Source organism: Pseudophryne corroboree, chromosome 2 (genome assembly GCF_028390025.1).
Source record: "Pseudophryne corroboree isolate aPseCor3 chromosome 2, aPseCor3.hap2, whole genome shotgun sequence".
NCBI lineage: Eukaryota > Metazoa > Chordata > Amphibia > Anura > Myobatrachidae > Pseudophryne > Pseudophryne corroboree.
In genome coordinates, this window is record NC_086445.1 from 341238723 (window position 1) to 341262509 (window position 23787).

At 46.1% G+C, this 23787-nt stretch overlaps 1 protein-coding gene across 1 annotated transcript in view; it reads left to right on the forward strand.

Moving 5' to 3' along the window:
• The window catches only part of CLDN10 (claudin 10), a 46577-nt gene that overhangs the window by 10376 nt on the left and 12414 nt on the right, over window positions 1-23787 (forward strand). The window contains exons 2-4 of the mRNA XM_063950750.1: window positions 1245-1406; window positions 9989-10070; window positions 19297-19404. Coding sequence (XP_063806820.1) covers window positions 1245-1406; window positions 9989-10070; window positions 19297-19404 — 352 coding nt within the window. The remainder of the gene's footprint in view (window positions 1-1244; window positions 1407-9988; window positions 10071-19296; window positions 19405-23787) is intronic.

Below are 23787 nucleotides of genomic sequence, written 5' to 3' on the forward strand. Positions count from 1 at the left end.
TATAGATTCATATAATGTAGGTATAACTGTGTGTTCCAATAATCGTCTTTGTTATTCAATACTTAGGTGACGGTCTATTGTGTAATTTTCCCAATGTTTTCCGACAGAAATTTAATACTAAAATAATCTCTACATGGCTGCTTTAATAATTTAGTGGGCACAGGCTCCACACCTATGTGCAGGACAGAACAAGGTATAGCATACAGGTGTACCATGTTTATGCTGTCTATAAATGACAGTTTTGGTATAATTGGTGAGGCTTGGTGTAATGTACAGTTTAAAGTAGGTTCATAGTTAGGGCTCACACTTAAAGTGGGTATTAATATTTGTGGCACATTCAGAATTAGGACTGGTTTTTGTTAGGGTATATAGATATAAATCACATTTTGTTTTAGAATTTATTGTAATCTAATCCTGGGGCTTCAGGTTACATTGGTCAACATGCTTTAAACAGCTTTAAACTTGTTCATCAGGCTCATATTTCTGGGAAATCGGGAGGCTTGAATATAACAAAGTTTATGGTCTCCTGTATAAATGTTTAATGACTGACCCCAGACAACTGCCCTTTAGTAACACAGGCCTGTCTCGATGCTATACAATGTAGATTTGCATTCTAATATCAGGTAGATATTTCTTCTATTATGGGGAAGACCTGGTTTTTAATCTGAAGAAGACATTTTTAGTATGATAGAAATGTTTTTATTTGTATCAGGAGACATGCTATCTAATATGAGGTATGGCTATGGCTTATAAGATTTGTTATACTTCTAATGAGTCTCACTCTCTTATATGAGGAAGCCACGCCCTCTTATATGAGGAAGACATGCCTTCTAGCAAGAGGAAGCCATGCCCTCTTATGAGGAAGACAAACCTTCCATTAAGAGGAAACCACACCCTCTTATGAGGAATACACGCCTTCTAGTAAGAGGAATCTACACCCTGTTAAATGAGGATGACGTGCCTTCTAGAAGGGTAAGCCACACCCTTTTATGAGGAAGATATGCCTTCTAGTAAGAGAAAGCCATGCCCTCTTATATGAGGTAGACATGCCTTCTTGTAAGAGGAAGTCACACGCTCTTATGAGGAATATACACCTTCTAGTAAGAGGAAGCCATGCCCTCTTATGAGTTAGACATGCCTTGTATATGAGGAGTACGTGTCATATAATGTGAATATGTTCCTTTTAATATAAGGAAGACATGTCCAATTAATATTAACAACTGACATTTATTTTAAACCATCAGGATTTGTGCAGGCCTGCAGAGCGCTCATGATTGCAGCTATATGTTTGGGATTCTTTGGGACAATATTTGCACTTACTGGCATGAAGTGTACAAGGATAGGAGGCACTGACCAAATGAAAGCTAAAGTTGCCTGTGTAGCTGGAGTACTCTTCATATTCTCAGGTAATATTATTTGCTGTATGGCTTATATCTCTGACAAACAAATAAATGAAAATAAATGTAAATACTACGTAGATAGCTCTTCAACACCCTTCTCTGGCTCACCCAGAGTCGGCCTTAGCTATAGGCAGGCTAGGCATTTGCCTAGGGCATCCAAGCATGTCCCTGCAGTATCTCATGCTGGGAGGGATAGTCTGCAAACTAACTGTTACTTTCCAAATGTATTCAATCAGTACTTGTATACACTGCTGTTTACATTTGTCAAATAGAATGCACACTGTCCCTTAAAGTTGTTAAACTCCCTCCGACATGCTTGAATGCCCCTGACTTGTGAGAGAACAACAGAAGCCTAGTAACTGCAATTCCTGGACATGTGACATTTTCACTGACTATATAAGGTTATAACTGGATGTCTCCTTATGATACCACATGTGTATTTTGGAAGATTGCTCCACATAAATCTGACATCACCTATACTGCTTGCATACCTCCCAACTTTTGGCCGCCTTGATGAGGGACATCTGCGTGCACCCGCCCAAAAAGGGGCATGGCCTATGTTAAAGGGGGCGTGGCTTCACGAGGGTCTGTGATCGCGAGCCATGCCCCCATTTTCATCACTGAGGGGGCATGCCCAGCGCTCTGTAAGCTGCTGGCATGCCCCCTCTCCTCCTGTCTCCACTGAATAGACGCTGTGTTAATGTGCACAGGGTCTATTCACCGCTGCTCTGCTAAGCAGAGCAGCCAGTGCAGAAGCCTCCCAACTCGCGCCCCCCCACCGCGGGACACTGTGGCCCATGGGTGGGACAGCAGGACAGTCACAAAAAAATGGGACTGTCCCGCGAAAATCGGGACAGTTGGGAGGTATGTGCTTGTGCACATGGGGGAGGGAAACCCTGCCATCCTGTGTGTGTCCCTTATCCCTGTGCAAACCCCAGGTGTCTGCAGGGACATAACATGGACAGTGTTCTCCCCACACTTTTCCTAGTCAGTCCATGCCATAAAATTCCCCTGCCATCCAGTACTGTAACGTGGTCAGTAAGTTGCGTTGCGCTGTTTCTATATGAAACATCAGTGCAGCGTGACTTTCGGACACGTCAGACTGGAGGCCAGAGCATACCTTTCCCACAGTATAAAATAAAGGGCATGCAGTTGCCGGGAGTAAGAGACAGCAAACACACTGAACAGTGAAGAGAATGGAGAGTTGCTACATGGTTGATACTGGTCTTTTTGTATAACCAGCAAGTGTGGCAGTATCTGGACATTGCTGCTATCTGTTTCCAATGAGCAAGCGAAAATAAAGGGTGAGGCTTGCAAAGAATGTCATGCCCCGTGAGGTCACATCCCTTGTACGGGTGCCCCTTTAACGGGTGCGAGCACAAGCACGCACCCACCCATCCTGCCACCCCATCTCACAAAACACAGTCATAAGTTTTATAAAAAAAAGCTAGTAGCATTACTAATGTGGGGCATATGTGTAAGGTGCAATACTGTGTGGCATTATGTGTATTATGGGCATTACTAATGTGGGGCATATGTGTAAGGTGCATTACATTGTGGAATTATGTGTATTATGGTCATTACTGTGTGGCATTATGCAGGTTTGAACTGGCCCACAGGGTAACCACCCAGTGGGCCTCACTGCCTGAGTGTAGCTGGGTCAGATGCAGAACTAGTGGTGGTGCTAGGGGGCACCAGACAAAATTTTGCCTATGGCATCAAATTGGCTAGGGCCGGCTCTGGGCTCACCCATAGCACCCAATAACACTACACAACAGCTCTTGTACTAGATAACATTTTTTTAACGTTATATTATTAATTTACTCCAGAGCACATAAAATAGGATTTTAATACCTACCGGTAAATCCTTTTCTCCTAGTCCGTAGAGGATGCTGGGGTCCACTTCAATACCATGGGGTACAGACGGTTCCGCAGGAGCCATGGGCACTTTAAGACTTTTCAAGGGTGTGAACTGGCTCCTGCCTCTATGCCCCTCCTCCAGACCTCAGTTATAGGAACTGTGCCCAGGGAGACGGACATTTCGAGGAAAGGATTTACTTTTATACTAATGGTGAGATTCATACCAGCTCACACCTCAACCATGCCGCACAACATGGCATTCAACATGACACACGCCAACAGGCATGAACCATTTACAGCAACATGCTGAAAACAAATGAAACACAACTTGTGTAACTATAAAAAACACACTGCAGGTAAAGTACGCACTGGGTCGGGTGCCCAGCATCCTCTCCGGACTAGGAGAAAAGGATTTACCGTTAGGTATTAAAATCCTATTTTCTCATACGTCCTAGAGGATGCTGGGGTCCACTTCAGTACCCTGACCAAGTAGCTGCTCGGCAAAGTTGTAAAGCCAAGACGCCCCGGACAGCCGCCCAGGATGAGCCCACTTTCCTAGTAGAATGGGCCTTCACCGACTTCGGTACCGGCAAGCCTGCCGTAGAATGAGTGTGCTGAATTGTCCCTCTGATCCAGCGCACAATAGTCTGCTTAGAAGCAGGACACCCAATCTTGCTGGGAGCATACAGGACAAACAGAGCCTCTGTTTTCCGTAATCGAGCTGTTCTTGCGACATAAATCTCCAAAGCTCTAACCACATCTAGAGACTGTGTGACTCAGTGAAAGTGTCAGTAGCTACTGGCACCACAATAGGTTGGTTTATGTGGAAGGACAAAACCACCTTTGGAAGAAATTGTTGACGAGTTCTTAACTCTGCCCTATCTTCATGGAAGATCATGTAAGGGCTCTTGTGAGACAAGGCCCCCAACTCAGACACCCGCCTTGCGGATGCCAAGGCCAAAAGCATCACCACTTTCCAAGTGAGAAACTTCAATTCTATCTCCTTCAGAGGTTCAAACCAATCTGATTGAAGGAACTGCAACACCACATTAAGGTCCCATGGTGCCACTGGAAGCACAAATGGAGGCTGGATGTACAGAATCCCTTTCACGAACGTCTGAACTTCTGGAAAGGAGGCCATTGTTTTTGAAAGAAAACTGATAAGGCCGAAATCTGGACCTTGATTGACCCCAATCTAAGGCCCGGATCCACACCAGCCTGCAGAAAATGGAGAAAACGTCCCAACTCAAACTCTTCCGTAGGAGCCTTCTTGGATTCACACCAAGACACATATTTTCTCCAAATACGGTGGTAATGTTTAGACGTTACTCCTTTCCTGGCCTGAATAAGAGTGGGCATGACTTCCTTGGGAATACCCTTTCGGGCTAGGATCCGACGCTCAACAGCCATGCCGTCAAACGTAGCCACGGTAAGTCTTGATACACACATGGCCCCTGCTGTAGTAGGTCCTCTCAAGGAGGAAGAGGCTGAGGATCTTCTATGAGCAACTCCTGAAGATCTGGATACCAAGCCCTCCTTGGCCAGTCTGGGGCAATGAAGATTGCTCAAACTCTTGTTCTTATTATTATTTTGCGAACTTTTGGAATCAGTGGAAGTGGAGGGAAAACATATACCGACCGAAACACCCACTGGGTCACCAGTGCATCCACTGCTATTGCTTGAGGGTCTCTCGACCTGGAACAATATCTCTGAAGCTTCTTGTTTAGACGAGATGCCATCATGTCTACTTGAGGAACTCCCCAAAGACTTGTCACCTCTGCAAAGACTTTTTGGTGGAGGCCCCACTCTCCTGGATGGAGATCGTGTCTGCTGAGGAAGTCTGCTTCCCAGTTGTCCACTCCCGGAATGAAAATTGCTGACAGAGCTCTAACATGTCTTTCTGCCCAGAGGAGAATCCTTGTCACCTCTGCCATTGCTGCTCTGCTTTTCGTTCCGCCTTGCCTGTTTATGTACGCGACTGCTGTTACATTGTCCGACTGGATCTGCATGGGATCTTGAAGAAGATGTACCGCTTGTAGAAGGCCGTTGTAAATGGCTCTCAATTCCAGAACGTTTATGTGAAGGCAGGCTTCCTGACTTGACCATTTTCCTTGGAAGCTTCCCCCCTGTGTGACAGCTCCCCAGCCTCGGAGACTTGCATCCGTGGTTATTAGGACCCAGTCGTGAATCCCAAACCTGCGTCTCTCTAGTAGGTGAGAACTGTGTAGCCACCACAGGAGCGAAATCCTGGCTTTATTTTCCGGTGCATGTGTAGGTGGGATCCGGACCACTTGTCCAACAGGTCCCACTGGAATACTCTGGCATGAAATCGGCCAAACTGTAGGCCACTACCATTTTCCCCAACAACCGAATGTATTGATGGATCGACACGCTTGTTGGTTTCAATATTTGTTTGACCATTTTCTGGATTTCCAGAGCCTTTTCCAATGGAAGAAATACTCTCCGTACTTCTGTGTCCAGAATCATCCCTAAAAAGGACAATCTTGTCGTCGGTTCCAACTGCGACTTTGGAAAATTCATGATCCAACCGTGAGTATTGACCGGGAGAGTGCGATGTTCTGCACCAACTGTTCCCTGGATCTCGCTTTTATCAAGAGATCGTCCAGATAAGGAATTATATTGACTCCTTTTTAACGGAGGAGGACCATCATCTCCGCCATCACCTTGGTGAATACCCTCGGTGCCGTGGAGAGTCCGAACGGCAACGTCTGAAACTGGTAATGGCAATCCTGTACTGCGAATATCAGATAAGCTTGGTGAGGAGGATAAAGGGGAACATGCAAGTAAGCATCTTTTATGTCTACTGATACCATGAAGTCCCCCTCTTCCAGACTGGAAATCACTACCCTCAGGGATTCCATCTTGAACTTGAACCTTTTCAGGTAGAGATTCAGATTTTTCAGGTTTAAAATCGGTCTGACCGAGCCGTCCGGCTTCGGAACTACGAAGAGGCTTGAATACAAAACCTTCTCCTTACTGTGCCAAGGGTACCAGGACAATGACCTGATCCTGACATAATTTAAAATTGCCGTTGTTACTGCCTCTCTTCCCGAAAGAGAAGCTGGCAATGTCGATTTGAAAAATCGGCATGGGGGGATGTCTTGAAACTCTAGCTTGTACCCATGGGAGACCATTTGTAAGACCCATTGGTCCAGGCCAGATTGAATCCAGATTTGGCTGAAAAGTTTCAGACGTGCTCCCACCCGAACGGACTCCCGCAAGGAAGCCCCAGCGTTATGCTGCAGATTCGGCAGAAGCAGGAGTGGACTTCTGCTCCTGCGATCCGGGAGACGCTGCGGATTTCTTTCCTTTTCCCCTACCTGCAAAAAAGGGGGAACCTTTTGCCTTTTTGTATTTGTTGGGCCGAAAGGACTGTATGTGAGAGTGATGTGTCTTTTTCGCCGGTGTAGGAGCATAAGGCAAGAATGTCGACTTACCTGCGGTAGACGCCAAGTCTAACGCATCCAGCCCATCACCAAACAAGGCCTCACCTTTATACGGGAGAGCCTCTATATTTCGTTTGGAATCTGCATCAGCATTTCACTGGTGAATCCACAACGCCCTCTGAGCCGATACTGCCATGATAGCGGTTCTTGATCCCAAGAAACCAATATATTTCATGGTTTCTAGTACATACGCAGCAGCGTCTTTGATATGACCTAACGTTAGGAGTAGCTCGTCTCCATCTATTGTGTCAATGTCTAATGACAAGTTTTCTGACCACTTTTCAATAGCACTACTCACCCACTCACAGACAATGGTAGGCCTGAGTAGTGTCCCATTGGCCACATCAATAGATCACCTCACTTACTTGCGGTCTGTCGGCTTCTTAATTAAAGCCAAATCAGGTGCAGGGAGAAACACCTTTTCTTTTTTATGACAGGGCCCTGTCTAAAATGTGGGGTGACTCCCACCTTTTTTGGAAAAAGGTAAGCTGCCTGAATTCCTTTTGGGAATCTGAAATTTATTTTCAGGTTAAATCAGACTCCCTCCAAGAGACTGTTCAACTCCTGAGGTGGAGGGAAAATTACATTGCTTCTTTACTAAAGTAAACCCTCTCCTTGTGGTAAAAGAGGGGGCTTCGTAACTTCTAACACCTCCTTTATAGCTAAAACATGTTTTGAATGCTTTTTTGCTAACTTAGGACCTATTCCCCTGGAATCACTAGTGTCGACACAGGAATCAGAGTCCGTGTCGGTATCAGTTTGTACTACTTGTGCAAATTTGAATGTGACCCAGAAAGGTCCCTGTGGATGAAAGGCAGAACTATTAAAAATCACATCTTCAACAGATTATTTTCATTTTCTGTATGAGATTCAGTCCAACCTCTTACTGATATGATTCACACTATCATGTAACCTTTCACCCAGTCAGGCCTTTGTTGTCATATTACACCTCTGTGTCCTACAGTAAAATCTGTCAGAGGGACACAGATAGGATTTGCCAGATTACAACCCAGCACCAGTAACACAATGTCTGTGAACACAAAATGCCCACTGACATGCTGCGCTTTTATGTTAATCACACAATTATATAGCACCAAATTCACTGTGGCCCCCCGTTTTGCACCCTGATACTTGTTCAGTAGTGGCAGAGGACCAGCTTGGTCACTGCAGCCTGAGTAGAGAGAGAAAATGGCGCTGAGCAGTGTGCTGGCTGACTGAGGAAGCTCCACTCTTCAATGGTGTGTTTCTCCTCAGCTTTTATGAGGTAATTTTTTATACTGGCGGGGGTAGGACTGTGCCTCAGCAACTTATGCCCCTTATTTATTCCAGTTTCCATAGGTTTCATGTTGCCCAGCCCCCCCCCCCCATCCCGCGCCCTGCAGTGCCTGTGTATGTGTGGGCAACATGGCGCGCTGCGCTCCCCCCATGCCGCGCGGTACCTTTAGCCGTCACTTTCTTGATTGAAGATCTGTCTTCTAACACTCACCTGTCTTCTGACTTCTGGCTCTGTGAGGGGGGTGACGGCGTGCTGTGGGAGTGAGCATCTAGCTGACCGACAATCACATGACCTCCTCCACCAACCCGACGGGTCACTATCCCGATGGTCGGCATGCCGACCAACAGGGACTATTTCCACTCGTGGGTGTCCACGACACCCATAGAGTGGGAATAGAACCCGTGGCGACCGCAGGTCGCCACCGAACCCGCAGCGAGCCCGCAAGGGGCTTGCTGCACTCGCCCCTCCCCGCCGGGATCCCGGCGTCGGTATGCTGCCGGGATCCCGGCATCGGTAAGCTGACTGGCGGTCTCCTGACCGCTGGTCAGCAGTACTACACCCAGCATCTAGACACGACTAGCATTCAGTTCCCTTTAGGAGCTAATGGTGTCCTGTCAGCCAGAAGCAGAGCCATGAAACTCTTCAGGAAGCTGGTTCCTACTTCTGCCCCCTCAGTCCCATGAAGCAGGGAGAATGTTGCCAGCAGTTCTCCCTGAAAATAAAAAACCTAACATAAGTCTTTTCAGAGAAACTCAGTAGAGCTCCTCAGAGTGCATCCAGTCTGCCTGGGCACATTTCTAAAACTGAGGTCTGGAGGAGGGGTATAGAGGGAGGAGCCAGTTCACACCATTGAAAAGTCTTAAAGTGCCTATGGCTCATGCGGAACCGTCTATACCCCGTGGTACTGAAGTGGACCCCAGCATCCTCTAGGACGTATGAGAAATGTAGATTGAGATTTTCCTGATATTGTCCCTTTCATTGTTATGCCATAAATTCTAGCTGTGTCAATTTTTCAAACCTACATAATGACGTAAATTCTTTGGGCTACTTGAGATAAACTTTTGGAGAGAACTGTAGCTGTTATAAGGGTATCTGGTCACCATACCGGTGATCGGGATGCCGGCAGTCGGAATATCAGGAATGTATAATTTTATACAGAATGCAAGATATGCCTGCCTAGATGTACTGTACCATTGTAATGCTCCTAGGGTGTCAATCAGACCTGATCGCCCGCTGCCTTTTTTGCAGTTGTGCGATCGGGTTTAAACAGCGCATGCATGCGGTCCGCAATGCGCAGATGCGTCGCTGGCCGGCGATGGGGGTCGCCAGGCAGTGACGAATCTTACAAAGAAAGTGATCGCACCGGCGATCGCAAGAAGATTGACAGGCAAAAGGCATTCGTGGGCGGCAACTGACCGTTTTCTGGGAGTGTCCAGGAAAATGCAGGCGTGCCCGGCCGTTACCAGGGAGGGTTCCTGACGTCAGCTCCATCCAGGATCATCGCAGCGGCTGAGCAAGTCCTGGGCTGTGCAGAAACTGCACACACTTTTGTTTGTGCAGCTCTATGCACAGCCGATCGCTCTTCTGCAAAGCGATTACCCCCTCCCCTGTAGGCGGCGATTACCAGGTCGCAGCAGTGCAAAAAATAGCCTGAGTGCGATCAGGTCTGAATTAGGCCCCTAGTCATGAAAGTAACAATGATGCTCACCTCAGAACAATTTATCTGAACATGGAGATGACTTGTAATGCCGATTTTATTATCATTGTTTAATCCCTGATATAACTTTCATTTCAATCACACCAATGTATCATGCTTCAATAAAAAAAGATTATAAAAAAAAAAGAATATATCTGATCACTGGTGCTGGTGGTGAGAATGGGTGATGTTTTCTCATTGCACCACTCTCTCTCTTACTTTAGTATTCACTTCTATTGCAATGATCATAATACTGAAGTCTCTATATCTTTACTGTGATGTATTCCAGGTACATGCTCCCTGACTGCTTGCTCTCTCTATGCCCATAAAACCACCTCTGAATACTTTGACCCAACACTCGTATCGGCAAAGTAAGTTCTGTTATCCTAATGCATGGTAACATGACACACATACACGTGTAGGGCACAGCTTTACCAAGAATTAGTATTGCAAAATTCTTTATTTTCTTTTATATATTTTCTTATGGAAAGAATGTCAGTCATTAAAAAATTATAAATATTCAACAGGGGATTAGAAATCTAACTGTACACATTCATGTGCAATGAAATACAATTAAAAGCTCACAGAGTGCATGCATTATGGGGGATAATGTAGTCAAAAGGCCGACAATGACAATAGTCATACAGTCATAATTTTGCCACAATGTCGACAGTTATGAAGATGACATTTAGGCGGCAGTTGGAGGTTATGGTTAGGCTGCGGGGAAGGGAGAGGGGGGTTAGGATTAGGCACCAGAGGGTGTTTTAGGGTAAAGGGTATGAATTACGGTTATGCATAGAGGGGAAATACTCACCTGAATGCCGGAGGATCAGAAGTCTGACCCTGAAGTGACAGTCAGATGACCACCGGGACCTGGAAGATGCTGCTAGGGTCATCGGGAGCAGGAAAGTCAGCTCTTGGCCAACAAGGACAATATGCCGACCTTTCATCACTGTCTACATGTTGAAAGTCGATATGATAAATGTAAAATTATCATGCCATACCCATGTGACATATTATACCCAACAAGCATTATGGACTGTAAATGCACATAAGTTATGTAATTTGTGAAAGCTACCCTAACAGCGTAAGATACTGTAGGGTGTATCTTATGCTATCTACGTAGCTGTGGTGTACTACAGTGGGGATTCCCTCTTCAGACAGTGGGTAAATCATACTGTATAAGGGAAGTGCATTGGCCTGCTGAAATATACACAGCAGTGGTCCTTAAGGAGCAAGTAGCACATTGGCGTTTCTATAATGGGTGCAGTGTGTGCGGTGCACACGGGCCCCTGATTCCCAGGGGGCCCACACCGCACCCATTTCTCCTATACTTACCTTTCCAGAGTCCATTGCTGACTGTGTGTGTGCCCCCTCCTCTTCCATAGCCGTCGCTGCTAGCGCACTGACCACTAGAGACTCTGGCACCATGCCAGAGTCTACAGCGCATGCGCAGGACTCCAAAAAATGGGGCGGCGGCCATTTTTCGGAGTCCTGCGCATGCACTGTAGACTTTGGCACTGTGCCAGAGTCTACAGAGCTCAGAGCGCTAGCAGCGGTATGACGGTTACGGGCCCATACACGGAGTCTGCACAAGGGTCCCCTCCTCTCTAGAGACGCCCCTGAAGTAGCGTCATTCTATACATTTTCCTTTTTGTTAAGCCGCATATTGTGGATGCCTACAAGGAATGAAGAAGAACCCATCCCAGACCTCTTGGCTTTGGTGGTCAATAAATTGGAGAAAAAGGGTTGTGTAGGGCTATTTTAATCTCTAATAAATGTATTTTTTTAAATTAATGTCTATTTAATGTTTTATAAAATATAATTTCTTCTTTCCATATTACAAGGTTTTGTGCTTCTGTGTCTTCATGTAATCCCAGACAGACTTGATGATGTTGAGTTCAGGGCCATGGTGGGGGCCATATCATCATTTCCAGGACTTGTTGCTTTTCTTCACGCTAAAGATAGTTCTCAATGACATTGGCTGTATGTTTGGGGTCATTGTCCTGCGGCAGAATAAATTTGGAGCCAATCAGACACCACCCTGATGGTACTGCATGATGGATAAGTACCTGCTTGTATTTCTCAACATTGAGGACACCATGGGTGAAATGTAATAGGGTGTGAGAATAAGAAAGTGAGAGATTTTGGTAAAACTACTACTGTTTTTTTAAAAGTGGTAATCATTTACATGGCAAAACCAGGTTGATTTTGCCATGTAAATGATTGCCACTTTAAAAAAAAAAACAGTAACAGTTTTACCAAAATCTCTCACTTTCTAATTCTCACACCCTATTACATTTACCCCCATTAATCCTGTCCAAATCCCCAACTCCATATGCTGAAATATAGCCCTAAACTTGCAAGGAACCTCCACCATGCTTCCCTGTTGCCTGCAGACACTCATTATTGTACTGCTCTCCAGCCCTTTGGCGAACAAACTGCCTTCTGTTACAGCCAAATATTTCACATTTTGACTCATCTGTCCAGAGCACCTGCTGCCATTTTTCTGCACCTCATTTCCTATGTTTTCGTGCATAGTTGAGACCCTTGGCCTTTTTTCCGTGTCAAATGTATAGCTTCCATGAAGACCATTTCTAGCCAGACTTCTCTGAACAGTAGATGGGTGTACCTGGTCCCACTGGTTTCTGCCAGTTCTGAGCTGATGGCACTGCTGGGCATCTCCTAATTTTGAAGGGAAGTAAGCATGATGTGTCTTTCATCTGATGCACTAAGTTTCCTTGGCCGACCTATGGTCTACAGTACTCAACGTTGCCCGTTTCTTTGTGCTTCAATGCTGAAAAATGCAGGCAGGTACCTATCCATCATGCAATAACATAATTGGCTCCAAATTTATTCTGCAGCAGGACAACGACCCCAAACATACAGCCAATGTCATTAAGAACTATCTTAAGCATGAACAACAACAAGGAGTTCTGGAAGTGATGATATGGCCCCGACAGGACCCTGATCTAACATTGAGTCTGTCTGGGATTACATTAATAGATAGAAGTATTTGAGCAAGCCTACATCCACAGAAGATCTGTATTTAGTTCTCCAAGATGTTTGGAACAAACTCTTGAACTGTGTCCAAGTATACATAGAAGAATTTATGCTTTTTTGTTTTGAAGTAAAAGGGTGGTCACACCAAATATTTTTTTGATTTAAATTTCTCCTTTGCATTTTGTTAATTGATAAACATAAACTATTACCACTTCTATTTTTGAAAGCATCTTTACTTTGCAGCATTTTTTCCACACCTGCCTAAAACTTTTATACTTACTATATGGCTCAAGTTCAGGACATGGGACCCCCTAGGCTAGCATAACTGAGCTGCCTCAGAACACTATCTATGTGGACATCTATTGGGAATAGTAACCTGTGGCGAGTGAAGCAGAGCTAGCCACCGTGCCATCTTTCCTCAAATAGGGCCTGGGCCGGTTATTCATTAGTGTGGGTGCGGGAGTCGAGAGTGGTTATTTGGGGGCCCCCTGGAGACATCAGTGTCCCGGGCCCCAAAATTTCTGTTGCTGCTCTTAAACGACTGGTTATGATGGATGCAGGATGCATCCAGTCATAACTAGTGCGACTGGCTGCTAAGTACAGAACCCGCCAGTCTTTGTTTACTTTTGGTTAGGGTGTTGTAGGATTTGGGTAGGACTGATAAAGGTGATGTGGTGATTATAATAGTGTATACCATTACTAGTGATGTGCATCGGAAATTTTTGGGGTTTTGTGTTTTGGTTTTGGGTTCGGTTCCGTGGCCGTGTTTTGGGTTCGGACGCGTTTTGGCAAAACCTCACCGGAAATTTTTTGTCGGATTCGGGTGTGTTTTGGATTCGGGTGTTTTTTTCAAAAAACACTAAAAAACAGCTTAAATCATAGAATTTGGGGGTCATTTTAATCCCATAGTATTATTAACCTCAATGACCATAATTTCCACTCATTTACAGTCTATTCTGAACACCTCACAATATTATTTTTAGTCCTAAAATTTGCACCGAGGTCGCTGGATGGCTAAGCTAAGCGACACAAGTGGCCGACACAAACACCTGGCCCATCTAGGAGTGGCACTGCAGTGTCAGACAGGATGGCACTTCAAAAAAATACTCCCCAAACAGCACATGATGCAAAGAAAAATGAGGCGTAATGAGGTAGCTGTGTGACTAAGCTAAGCGACCCTAGTGGCCGACACAAACACCTGGCCCATCTAGGAGTGGCACTGCAGTGTCAGACAGGATGGCACTTGAAAAAAATACTCCCCAAACAGCACATGATGCAAAGAAAAAAAAGAGGCGCAATGAGGTAGCTGTGTGACTAAGCTAAGCGACCCTAGTGGCCGACACAAACACCTGGCCCATCTAGGAGTGGCACTGCAGTGTCAGACAGGATGGCCCTTCAAAAAAATACTCCCCAAACAGCACATGATGCAAAGAAAAAAAGAGGCGCAATGAGGTAGCTGTGTGACTAAGCTCAGCGACCCAAGTGGCCGACACAAACACCTGGCCCATCTAGGAGTGACACTGCAGTGTCAGGCAGGATGGCCCTTCAAAAAAATACTCCCCAAACAGCACATGATGCAAAGAAAAATGAAAGAAAAAAGATGTGCAAGATGGAATTGTCCTTGGGCCCTCCCACCCACCCTTATGTTGTATAAACAGGACATGCACACTTTAACGAACCCATCATTTCAGCGACAGGGTCTGCCACATGACTGTGACTGAAATGACTGGTTGGTTTGGGCCCCCACCAAAAAAGAAGCAATCAATCTCTCCTTGCACAAACTGGCTCTACAGAGTCAAGATGTCCACCTCATCATCATCGTCCGATTCATCACCCCTTTCACTGTGTACATCCCCCTCCTCACAGATTATTAATTCGTCCCCACTGGAATCCACCATCTCAGGTCCCCGTGTACTTTCTGGAGGCAATTGCTGCTGGTGAATGTCTCCACGGAGGAATTGATTATAATTAATTTTAATGAACATCATCTTCTCCACATTTTCTGGAAGTAACCTCGTACGCCGATTGCTGACAAGGTGAGCGGCTGCACTAAACACTCTTTCGGAGTACACACTGGAGGGAGGGCAACTTAGGTAGAATAAAGCCAGTTTGTGCAAGGGCCTCCAAATTGCCTCTTTTTCCTACCAGTATACGTACGGACTGTCTGACGTGCCTACTTGGATGCGGTCACTCATATAATCCTCCACCATTCTTTTAATGGTGAGAGAATTATATGCAGTGACAGTAGACGACATGTCAGTAATCGTTGGCAGGTCCTTTAGTCCGGACCAGATGTCAGCACTCGCTCCAGACTGCCCTGCATCACCGCCAGCGGGTGGGCTCGGAATTCTTAGCCTTTTCCTCGCACCCCCAGTTGCGGGAGAATGTGAAGGAGGAGCTGTTGACGGGTCACGTTCCGCTTGACTTGACAATTTTCTCACCAGCAGGTCTTTGAACCCCTGCAGACTTGTGTCTGCCGGAAAGAGAGATACAACGTAGGTTTTAAATCTAGGATCGAGCACGGTGGCCAAAATGTAGTGCTCTGATTTCAACAGATTGACCACCCGTGAATCCTGGTTAAGCGAATGAAGGGCTCCATCCACAAGTCCCACATGCCTAGCGGAATCGCTCTGTTTTAGCTCCTCCTTCAATCTCTCCAGCTTCTTCTGCAAAAGCCTGATGAGGGGAATGACCTGACTCAGGCTGGCAGTGTCTGAACTGACTTCACGTGTGGCAAGTTCAAAGGGTTGCAGAACCTTGCACAACGTTGAAATCATTCTCCACTGCGCTTGAGACAGGTGCATTCCACCTCCTTTGCCTATATCGTGGCCAGATGTATAGGCTTGAATGGCCTTTTGCTGCTACTCCATCCTCTGAAGCATATAGAGGGTTGAATTCCACCTCGTTACCACCTCTTCCTTCAGATGATGGCAGGGCAGGTTCAGGTATTTTTGGTGGTGCTCCAGTCTTCTGTACGCGGTGCCTTAACGCCGAAAGTGGCCCGCAATTCTTCGGGCCACCGACAGCATCTCTTGCACGCCCCTGTCGTTTTTTAAATAATTCTGCACCACCAAATTCAAGGTATGTGCAAAACATGGGACGTGCTGGAATTTGCCCAGATGTAATGCACGCACAATATTGCTGGCGTTGTCCGATGTCACAAATCCCCAGGAGAGTCCAATTGGGGTAAGCCATTCTGCGATGATCTTCCTCAGTTGCCGTAAGAGGTTTTCAGCTGTGTGCGTATTCTGGAAAGCGGTGATACAAAGCGTAGCCTGCCTAGGAACGAGTTGGCGTTTGCGAGATGCTGCTACTGGTGCCGCCGCTGCTGTTCTTGCAGCGGGAGGCAATACATCTACCCAGTGGGCTGTCACAGTCATATAGTCCTGAGTCTGCCCTGCTCCACTTGTCCACATGTCCGTGGTTAAGTGGACATTGGGTACAACTGCATTTTTTAGGACACTGGTGAGTCATTTTCTGAGGTCTGTGTACCTTTTCGGTATCGCCTGCCTAGAGAAATGGAACCTAGATGGTATTTGGTACCGGGGACACAGTACCTCAATCAAGTCTATAGTTGGCTCTGAATTAACGATGGATACCGGAACCACGTTTCTCACCGCCCAGGCTGCAAAGGCCTCAGTTATCCGCTTTGCAGCAGGATGACTGCTGTGATATTTCATCTTCCTCGCAAAGGACTGTTGTACAGTCAATTGCTTACTGGAAGTAGTACAAGTGGTCTTCCGACTTCCCCTCTGGGATGACGATCGACTCCCAGCAGCAACAACAGCAGCGCCAGCAGCAGTAGGCGTTACACTCAAGGATGCATCGGAGGAATCCCAGGCAGGAGAGGACTCGTCAGACTTGCCAGTGACATGGCCTGCAGGACTATTGGCTTTCCTGGGTAAGGAGGAAATTGACACTGAGGGAGTTGGTGGTGTGGTTTGCAGGAGCTTGGTTACAAGAGGAAGGGATTTACTGGTCAGTGGACTGCTTCCGCTGTCGCCCAAAGTTTTTGAACTTGTCACTGACTTATGATGAATGCGCTGCAGGTGACGTATAAGGGAGGATGTTCCGAGGTGGTTAACGTCCTTACCCCTACTTATTACAGCTTGACAAAGGCAACACACGGCTTGACACCTGTTGTCCGCATTTGTGTTGAAATAATTCCACACCGAAGAGCTGATTTTTTTTGTATTTTGACCAGGCATGTCAATGGCCATATTCCTCCCACGGACAACAGGTGTCTCCCCGGGTGCCTGACTTAAACAAACCACCTCACCATCAGAATCCTCCTTGTCAATTCCCTCCCTAGCGCCAGCAACACCCATATCCTCATCCTGGTGTACTTCAACACTGACATCTTCAATTTGACTATCAGGAACTGGACTGCGGGTGCTCCTTCCAGCACTTGCAGGGGGCGTGCAAATGGTGGAAGGCGCAAGCTCTTCCCGTCCAGTGTTGGGAAGGTCAGGCATCGCAACCGACACAATTGGACTCTCCTTGGGGATTTGTGATTTCGAAGAACGCACAGTTCTTTGCTGTGCTTTTGCCAGCTTAAGTCTTTTCTTTTTTTCTAGCGAGAGGATGAGTGCTTCCATCCTCATGTGAAGCTGAACCACTAGCCATGAACATAGGCCAGGGCCTCAGCCGTTCCTTGCCACTCCGTGTCGTAAATGGCATATTGGCAAGTTTACGCTTCTCCTCAGACGCTTTTAATTTTGATTTTTGAGGCATTTTACTGATCTTTTGTGTTTTGGATTTTACATGCTCTGTACTATGACATTGGGCATTGGCCTTGGCAGACTACGTTGATGGCATTTCATCGTCTAGGCCATGACTAGTAGCAGCAGCTTCAGCACGAGGTGGAAGTGGATCTTGATCTTTCCCTATTTTTTTAACCTCCACATTTTTGTTCTCCATATTTTAATGCGCACAACTAAAAGGCACCACAGGTATACAATGTAGATGGATGGATAGTATACTTTATGGATGACGAGTGACGACACAGAGGTAGGTACAGCAGTGGCCTACCGTACTGCTATATACAGTATAATGGACCTGGTGGACACTGTCAGCAGACTGCTAAACTACTAGTATAAAAAAAAGCCACCACAGGTATACAATGTAGATGGATGGATAGTATACTTATTAATGGATGACGAGTGACGACACAGAGGTAGGTACAGCAGTGGCCTACCGTACTGCTATATACAGTATAATGGACCTGGTGGACACTGTCAGCAAACTGCTAAACTAGTATTAAAAAAAAGCCACCACAGGTATACAATGTAGATGGATGGATAGTATACTTATTAATGGATGACGAGTGACGACACAGAGGTAGGTACAGCAGTGGCCTACCGTACTGCTATATACAGTATAATAAATGGACCTGGTGGACACTGTCAGCAAACTGCTAAACTAGTATAAAAAAAAAGCCACCACAGGTATACAATGTAGATGGATGGATAGTATACTTATTAATGGATGACGAGTGACGACACAGAGGTAGGTACAGCAGTGGCCTACCGTACTGCTATATACAGTATAATGGACCTGGTGGACACTGTCAGCAAACTGCTAAACTAGTATAAAAAAAAAGCTACCACAGGTATACAATGTAGATGGATGGATAGTATACTTATTAATGGATGACGAGTGACGACACAGAGGTAGGTACAGCAGTGGCCTACCGTACTGCTATATACAGTATAATGGACCTGGTGGACACTGCCAGCAAACTCCTAAACTAGTATAAAAAAAAAAGCCACCACAGGTATACAATGTAGATGGATGGATAGTATACTTATTATTATTAATGGATGACGAGTGACGACACAGAGGTAGGTACAGCAGTGGCCTACCGTACTGCTATATACAGTATAATGGACCTGGTGGACACTGTCAGCAAACTGCTAAACTAGTATAAAAAAAAAGCCACCACAAGAGTGTTTTTCAGGCAGACAAACGTATACTGGTGGTCACTGTCAGCAAAACTGTGCACTGTACTCCTGCTATAGCTGCTCCCCAGTCCCCACAATTAAGCAGTGAGCACTCAGCACAGATATATCATGCAGCACACTGAGCACAGATATGGTATGGAGCGTTTTTTTCAGGCAGAGAACGGATAAAAAACTGGTGGTCACGACTCACTTATCAGCAAAACTCTGCACTGTACTGTACTCCTCCTAACAGCTGCTCCCCAATCCTCCCCACAATTATAGTAAAATAAAACAAGCAATCAGATCAACCAACTGTCTCGTATTAGTAGTAGTACGGAGAGGACGCCAGCCACGTCCTCTCCCTATCAATCTCAATGCACGTGTGAAAATGGCGGCGACGCGCGGCTGCTTATATAGAATCCGAATCTCGCTAGAATCCGACAGCGGGATGATGACGTTCGGGCGCGCTCGGGTTAACCGAGCCATACGGGAGAATCCGAGTATGGCTCAGACCCGTGTAAAAAGGGTGACGTTCGGGGGGGTTGGGTTTCTCGGAAACCGAACCCGCTCATCACTAACCATTACTACTAGCAGCAAGTACCTTCTACAGTATACACCAAATGACATTGTGTATGTTTTTTTATTTTTACAGATATGAGTTGGGGGCAGCACTGTTTGTGGGGTGGGCTGGAGCTCTGCTCTGCATGGCTGGAGGATTTATGTTTTGCTGCACGGTTTCAGCTGGAAGCATCTTTCCAAGGTATAAATTATATTTATTTTCTATTTGATGCAAATAAATATGCAATCTGATGCTCTAGGTAAGTTTTTAGGTCATTCCCCAGATCACTTGAACATGCCTGCTAGTTGCCAACTGGAGTAATTACACCCTGGGCATTCACCTATATGGCCTATGCCCCGGGCCAGCACGGGAAATATGTTATTATGGATAATAATGAAAAAGGAATTCTAGCATTAAACGTATGTTAATGAGTTTTACAGTCATTTAGAAAATTGAAAAACTATGGCCACGCAATGTAACTTTTATGTTTGTTATTGAAGCCGGAGGTGCATGGATCCAATCATCCACTTAATTTGCATTTCACAAAGTGCATCAAGGCTGGTACTTTGGGCCCCACCCCTCTCCATTCCGAGTCATAAGGTTTATTAAGGGGACAATTGTCTTGACTGCACCCTTCAATGAATCTAGGCCGAAACCCTTTATTTATTACCAGTTATTTATATAGCGCACACATACACTGCAGTGCTTTAAAGAGAATATTTGGCCATTCACATCAGATCCTACCCTAGTGGAACTTACAATCTATATTCCCCACCACATGTATATGAACACACATTCACGCTAGGGTTAATTTTGTTGGAAGCCAATTAACCTACCAGTATAGTTTTGATTGTGGAAGGAAACCGGAGTACCTGGAGGAAACCCACCCAAGTACGGGGAGGATATACAAACTCCACACAGTTAAGGTGTGTACACACAGTGTTATATTACCTTGCGTTTTTTGATTCCATAGTCAAAATCGCAAGGAAAGTTAGTGCATATCGCAAGGTTTAACCAGCTTGTGATACCAATTCGATCCAGATGCGCTCTCCCGCGCGGTCGGTTTCGCAAGGTTAGATAGACTGTGCAGGCAAGTCAATTTTGACTATGTAGTATAGTCAAAATCGCATAGTGAAAATCGCACATAAGTCAATATCTCTGCTTGTGTATGCACCTTTAGGGCCAGGGTGCGAATCAAACCCTTGACCTTAATGCTGTGAGGCAGTAATGCCAACCATTACACCATCTGTGCTGCCCTTTATTCACCAAGCCCCAAAGCCTTATGGACCTTTATGGAGCAAATTTTTCAATCTCACTTCTGAGGCAAGACTCAGGTGGGCCCCTTTTGCCAAATCATCCTTGTGATGAGACTGGGCCCCAAATCACAAATGCCCCTTATGCGTCTATTTTGCAACTGACATTATTCAAATACAGCCTGTAACATGACAGGAGCAGATTGGCTGGTACTTTCTCTCTCTCCACTTTATCACTCTCAGAGCCCTAGTACATCTCCCCCCATATAGACAGTATAATAAAGTGACATTTTTCCTTTCTCCACCTTGTGCATTTCCATCTCCAGATGCAATTATGCAGAGTGGTCAAACAAACCTTATGCCAGAGGGTCCTTCTAAAAAGCAGAAAGGGCTTGAACTGTACTGGAGCTTTGTATGCACAACACATGGCGTAAGAAAGAAATGCACTTTGTATCCACGTTTGCAGCTATCTAACTGACTCACTATGCTTCTACTGTTTAGCAATTTTATCTCACTTGATGATATCAGAAGCATGGGAATTGTTACAAGGTCATAAGATTACCAAACCTCCTAGTGGATGGCAAGTTACAATTCTACAACCAATCAGAAGGTTGCAAAAATACTGACTCTTAATCCACTCACATCTCAGAGGAGACCTGAGTGGATAATGGGGGTAATTCCAAGTTGATCGCAGCAGGAAATTTTTTTAGCAGTTGGGCAAATCCATGTGCACTGCAGGGGAGGCAGATATAACATGTGCAGAAAGAGTTAGATTTGGGTGGGTTATTTTATTTCTGTGCAGGGTAATACTGGCTGCTTTATTTTTACACTGCAAATTAGATTGCAGATTGAACACACCACACCCAAATCTAACTCTCTCTGCACATGTTATATCTGCCTCCCCTGCAGTGCACATGGTTTTGCCCAACTGCTAAAAAAATTCCTGCTGCGATCAACTTGGAATTACCCCCAATGTGCTGATTTTCACCTCCACTCTCCCCGTAGTTGGACGGACTGAAAAAGCAGTTATGGTAGACTTACCATTGTTAACTCTCTTCGAAGTACATTGGCTCCCACAGGGAAACATCGGGGTGTAGAGTGGATTTGGATCCAGAGGCACCAACAGGTAAAGCTTTAGCTGTCCCAGGATGCAGAGGGATCCTTTATAACCCCGCCTCCAGGCACTGTAAGTTCAGTTTTGTTAACCAGTCCAATGCAGGAAGCAGGCAAGTGAGAAGGCAAATGTTAGTCACATAAAAACACAATCTCACGACAGGAGTTACCAGTGGCTAATGCCATACAAACCCAAAGAAGCTAGGTGCATCAGGGTGGGCGCCCTATGGAACCCAAAGTACTTTGCAGAAAGAGCGTTAACAATGATAAGTCTACCATAACTCTCCTTTTCTGCAGCAGGGTACATTGGTTTCCACAGGGAAACATCGGGGATGTCCTAAAGCAGTTCTTCAAGGAAGGGGATGCGCCTTAGCGGATATGAGAAGCTCTGCACTATCTTCGTGGAAGATCAAGTATGGGCTTTTAGAGGACAAAGGGGGTAATTTCGAGTTGTTCGCTAGCTGAAACTGTTCGCTGCGCAGCGATGAAGCAAAAAGGCGGCACTTCTGCGCATGCGGCGCAATGCGCACGTGTGACTTACTTTCACAACGGCCGATGCAGTTTTACACAAGGTCTAGCGAAGCTTTTCAGTCGCACTGCTCGCCGCAGAGTGATTGACATGAAGTGGGCGTTTCTGGGTGTCAACTGACCATTTTCAGGAAGTGTTCGAAAAACGCAGGCGTGGCTGGGAGAACGCAGGGCGTGTTTGTGACGTCAAATCCGGAACTGAACACTCCGAAGTGATCGCAAGCGCTGAGTAGCTCTGGAGCTACTCTGAAACTGCACAATTTATTTTTTGTAGTCGCTCTGCGATCCTTTCGTTCGCACTTCTGCTAAGCTAAAATACACTCCCAGAGGGCGGCGGCTTAGCGTTTGCATAACTGCTAAAAACTGCTAGCGAGCGATCAACTCGGAATGACTCCCAAAGCCCCCAACTCCGACACACGTCTAGCAGAAGCTAAGGCCAACAACGTGACAGCCTACCATGTAAGAAATTTGACCTCAACCTCCTGTAGAGGCTTGAACCAGTCCAATTGGAGGAACTGCAACACCAAGTTAAGGTCCCAAAGTGCCGTAGGCGGCACAAAGGGAGGTTGGATGTGCAGAACTCCCTTCAAAAAGGTCTGAACCTCAGGGAGGGCAGCCCATTGTTTCTTGAAGAAAATGGATAGGGCCGAAATCTGGACCTTCACAGATCCCAACCTCAGGTCTATATCCACACCGGCTTGTAGGAAGAGGAGAAACCGCCCCAGTTGAAACTCCACTGCAGGAAATTTCTTGGACTCACACCAAGATACATATTTTTTCCAAATTCGATGGTAATGTTTAGACGTTACTCCTTTCCTAGCCTGTATCAGGGTAGGAATAACCTTGTTCGGAATGCCCTTTCGAGCTAGTATCAGGCGTTCAACCTCCATGCCATCAAACGTAGCTGCGGTAAGTCTTGATAGGCGAACCCCCCTGCTGCAGCAGGTCCTCCCGAAGAGGAAGAGGCCTCGGATCTCCTTGCAGAAGATCCAGAGGATCCACGTACCAAGCCCTTCTTGGCCAGTCCAGAGCAATGAGAATTGCTTGAACCCTTGTTCTCCTTATGAGCTTTAGAACTCTTGGGATGAGTGGAAATGGAGGAAACATGTACACCGACTGGAACACCCACGGAGTCACTAGGGCGTCCACCGCCACTGCTTGCGGGTCCCTCGACCTGGAACAATACCGCCGAAGCTTCTTGTTTAGACGAGAGGCCATCATGTCGATCTGGGGTATGCCCCAAAGATCTGTTACCTCCTTGAACACCTCCGGATGGAGACCCCACTCCCCTGGATGGAGATTGTGTCTGCTGAGGAAGTCTGCTTCCCAGTTGTCTACTTCCGGAATGAAGAGTGCTGACAGCGCCAACGTGTGTTTTTCTGCACGGAGGATGATTCTTGTTACCTCTGACATTGCATCTCTGCTCTTCGTTCTGCCCTGTCGGTTTATTTAAGCCACTGTGGTCACATTGTCCGACTGCACTTGAATGGCTTATTTTCTCAGAAGATGGACCGCTTGGAGAAGACCGTTGTAGACGGATCTTAGTTCCAGAATGTTTATCAGCAGGCCGGCTTCCAGACATGACCACCTTCCTTGGAAGGTTTCCCATTGAGTGACTGTGCCCCAGCCCCGGAGACTTGCGTCCGTTGTTAGAAGGATCCAGTCCTGAATCCTGAACCTGCGGCCCTCC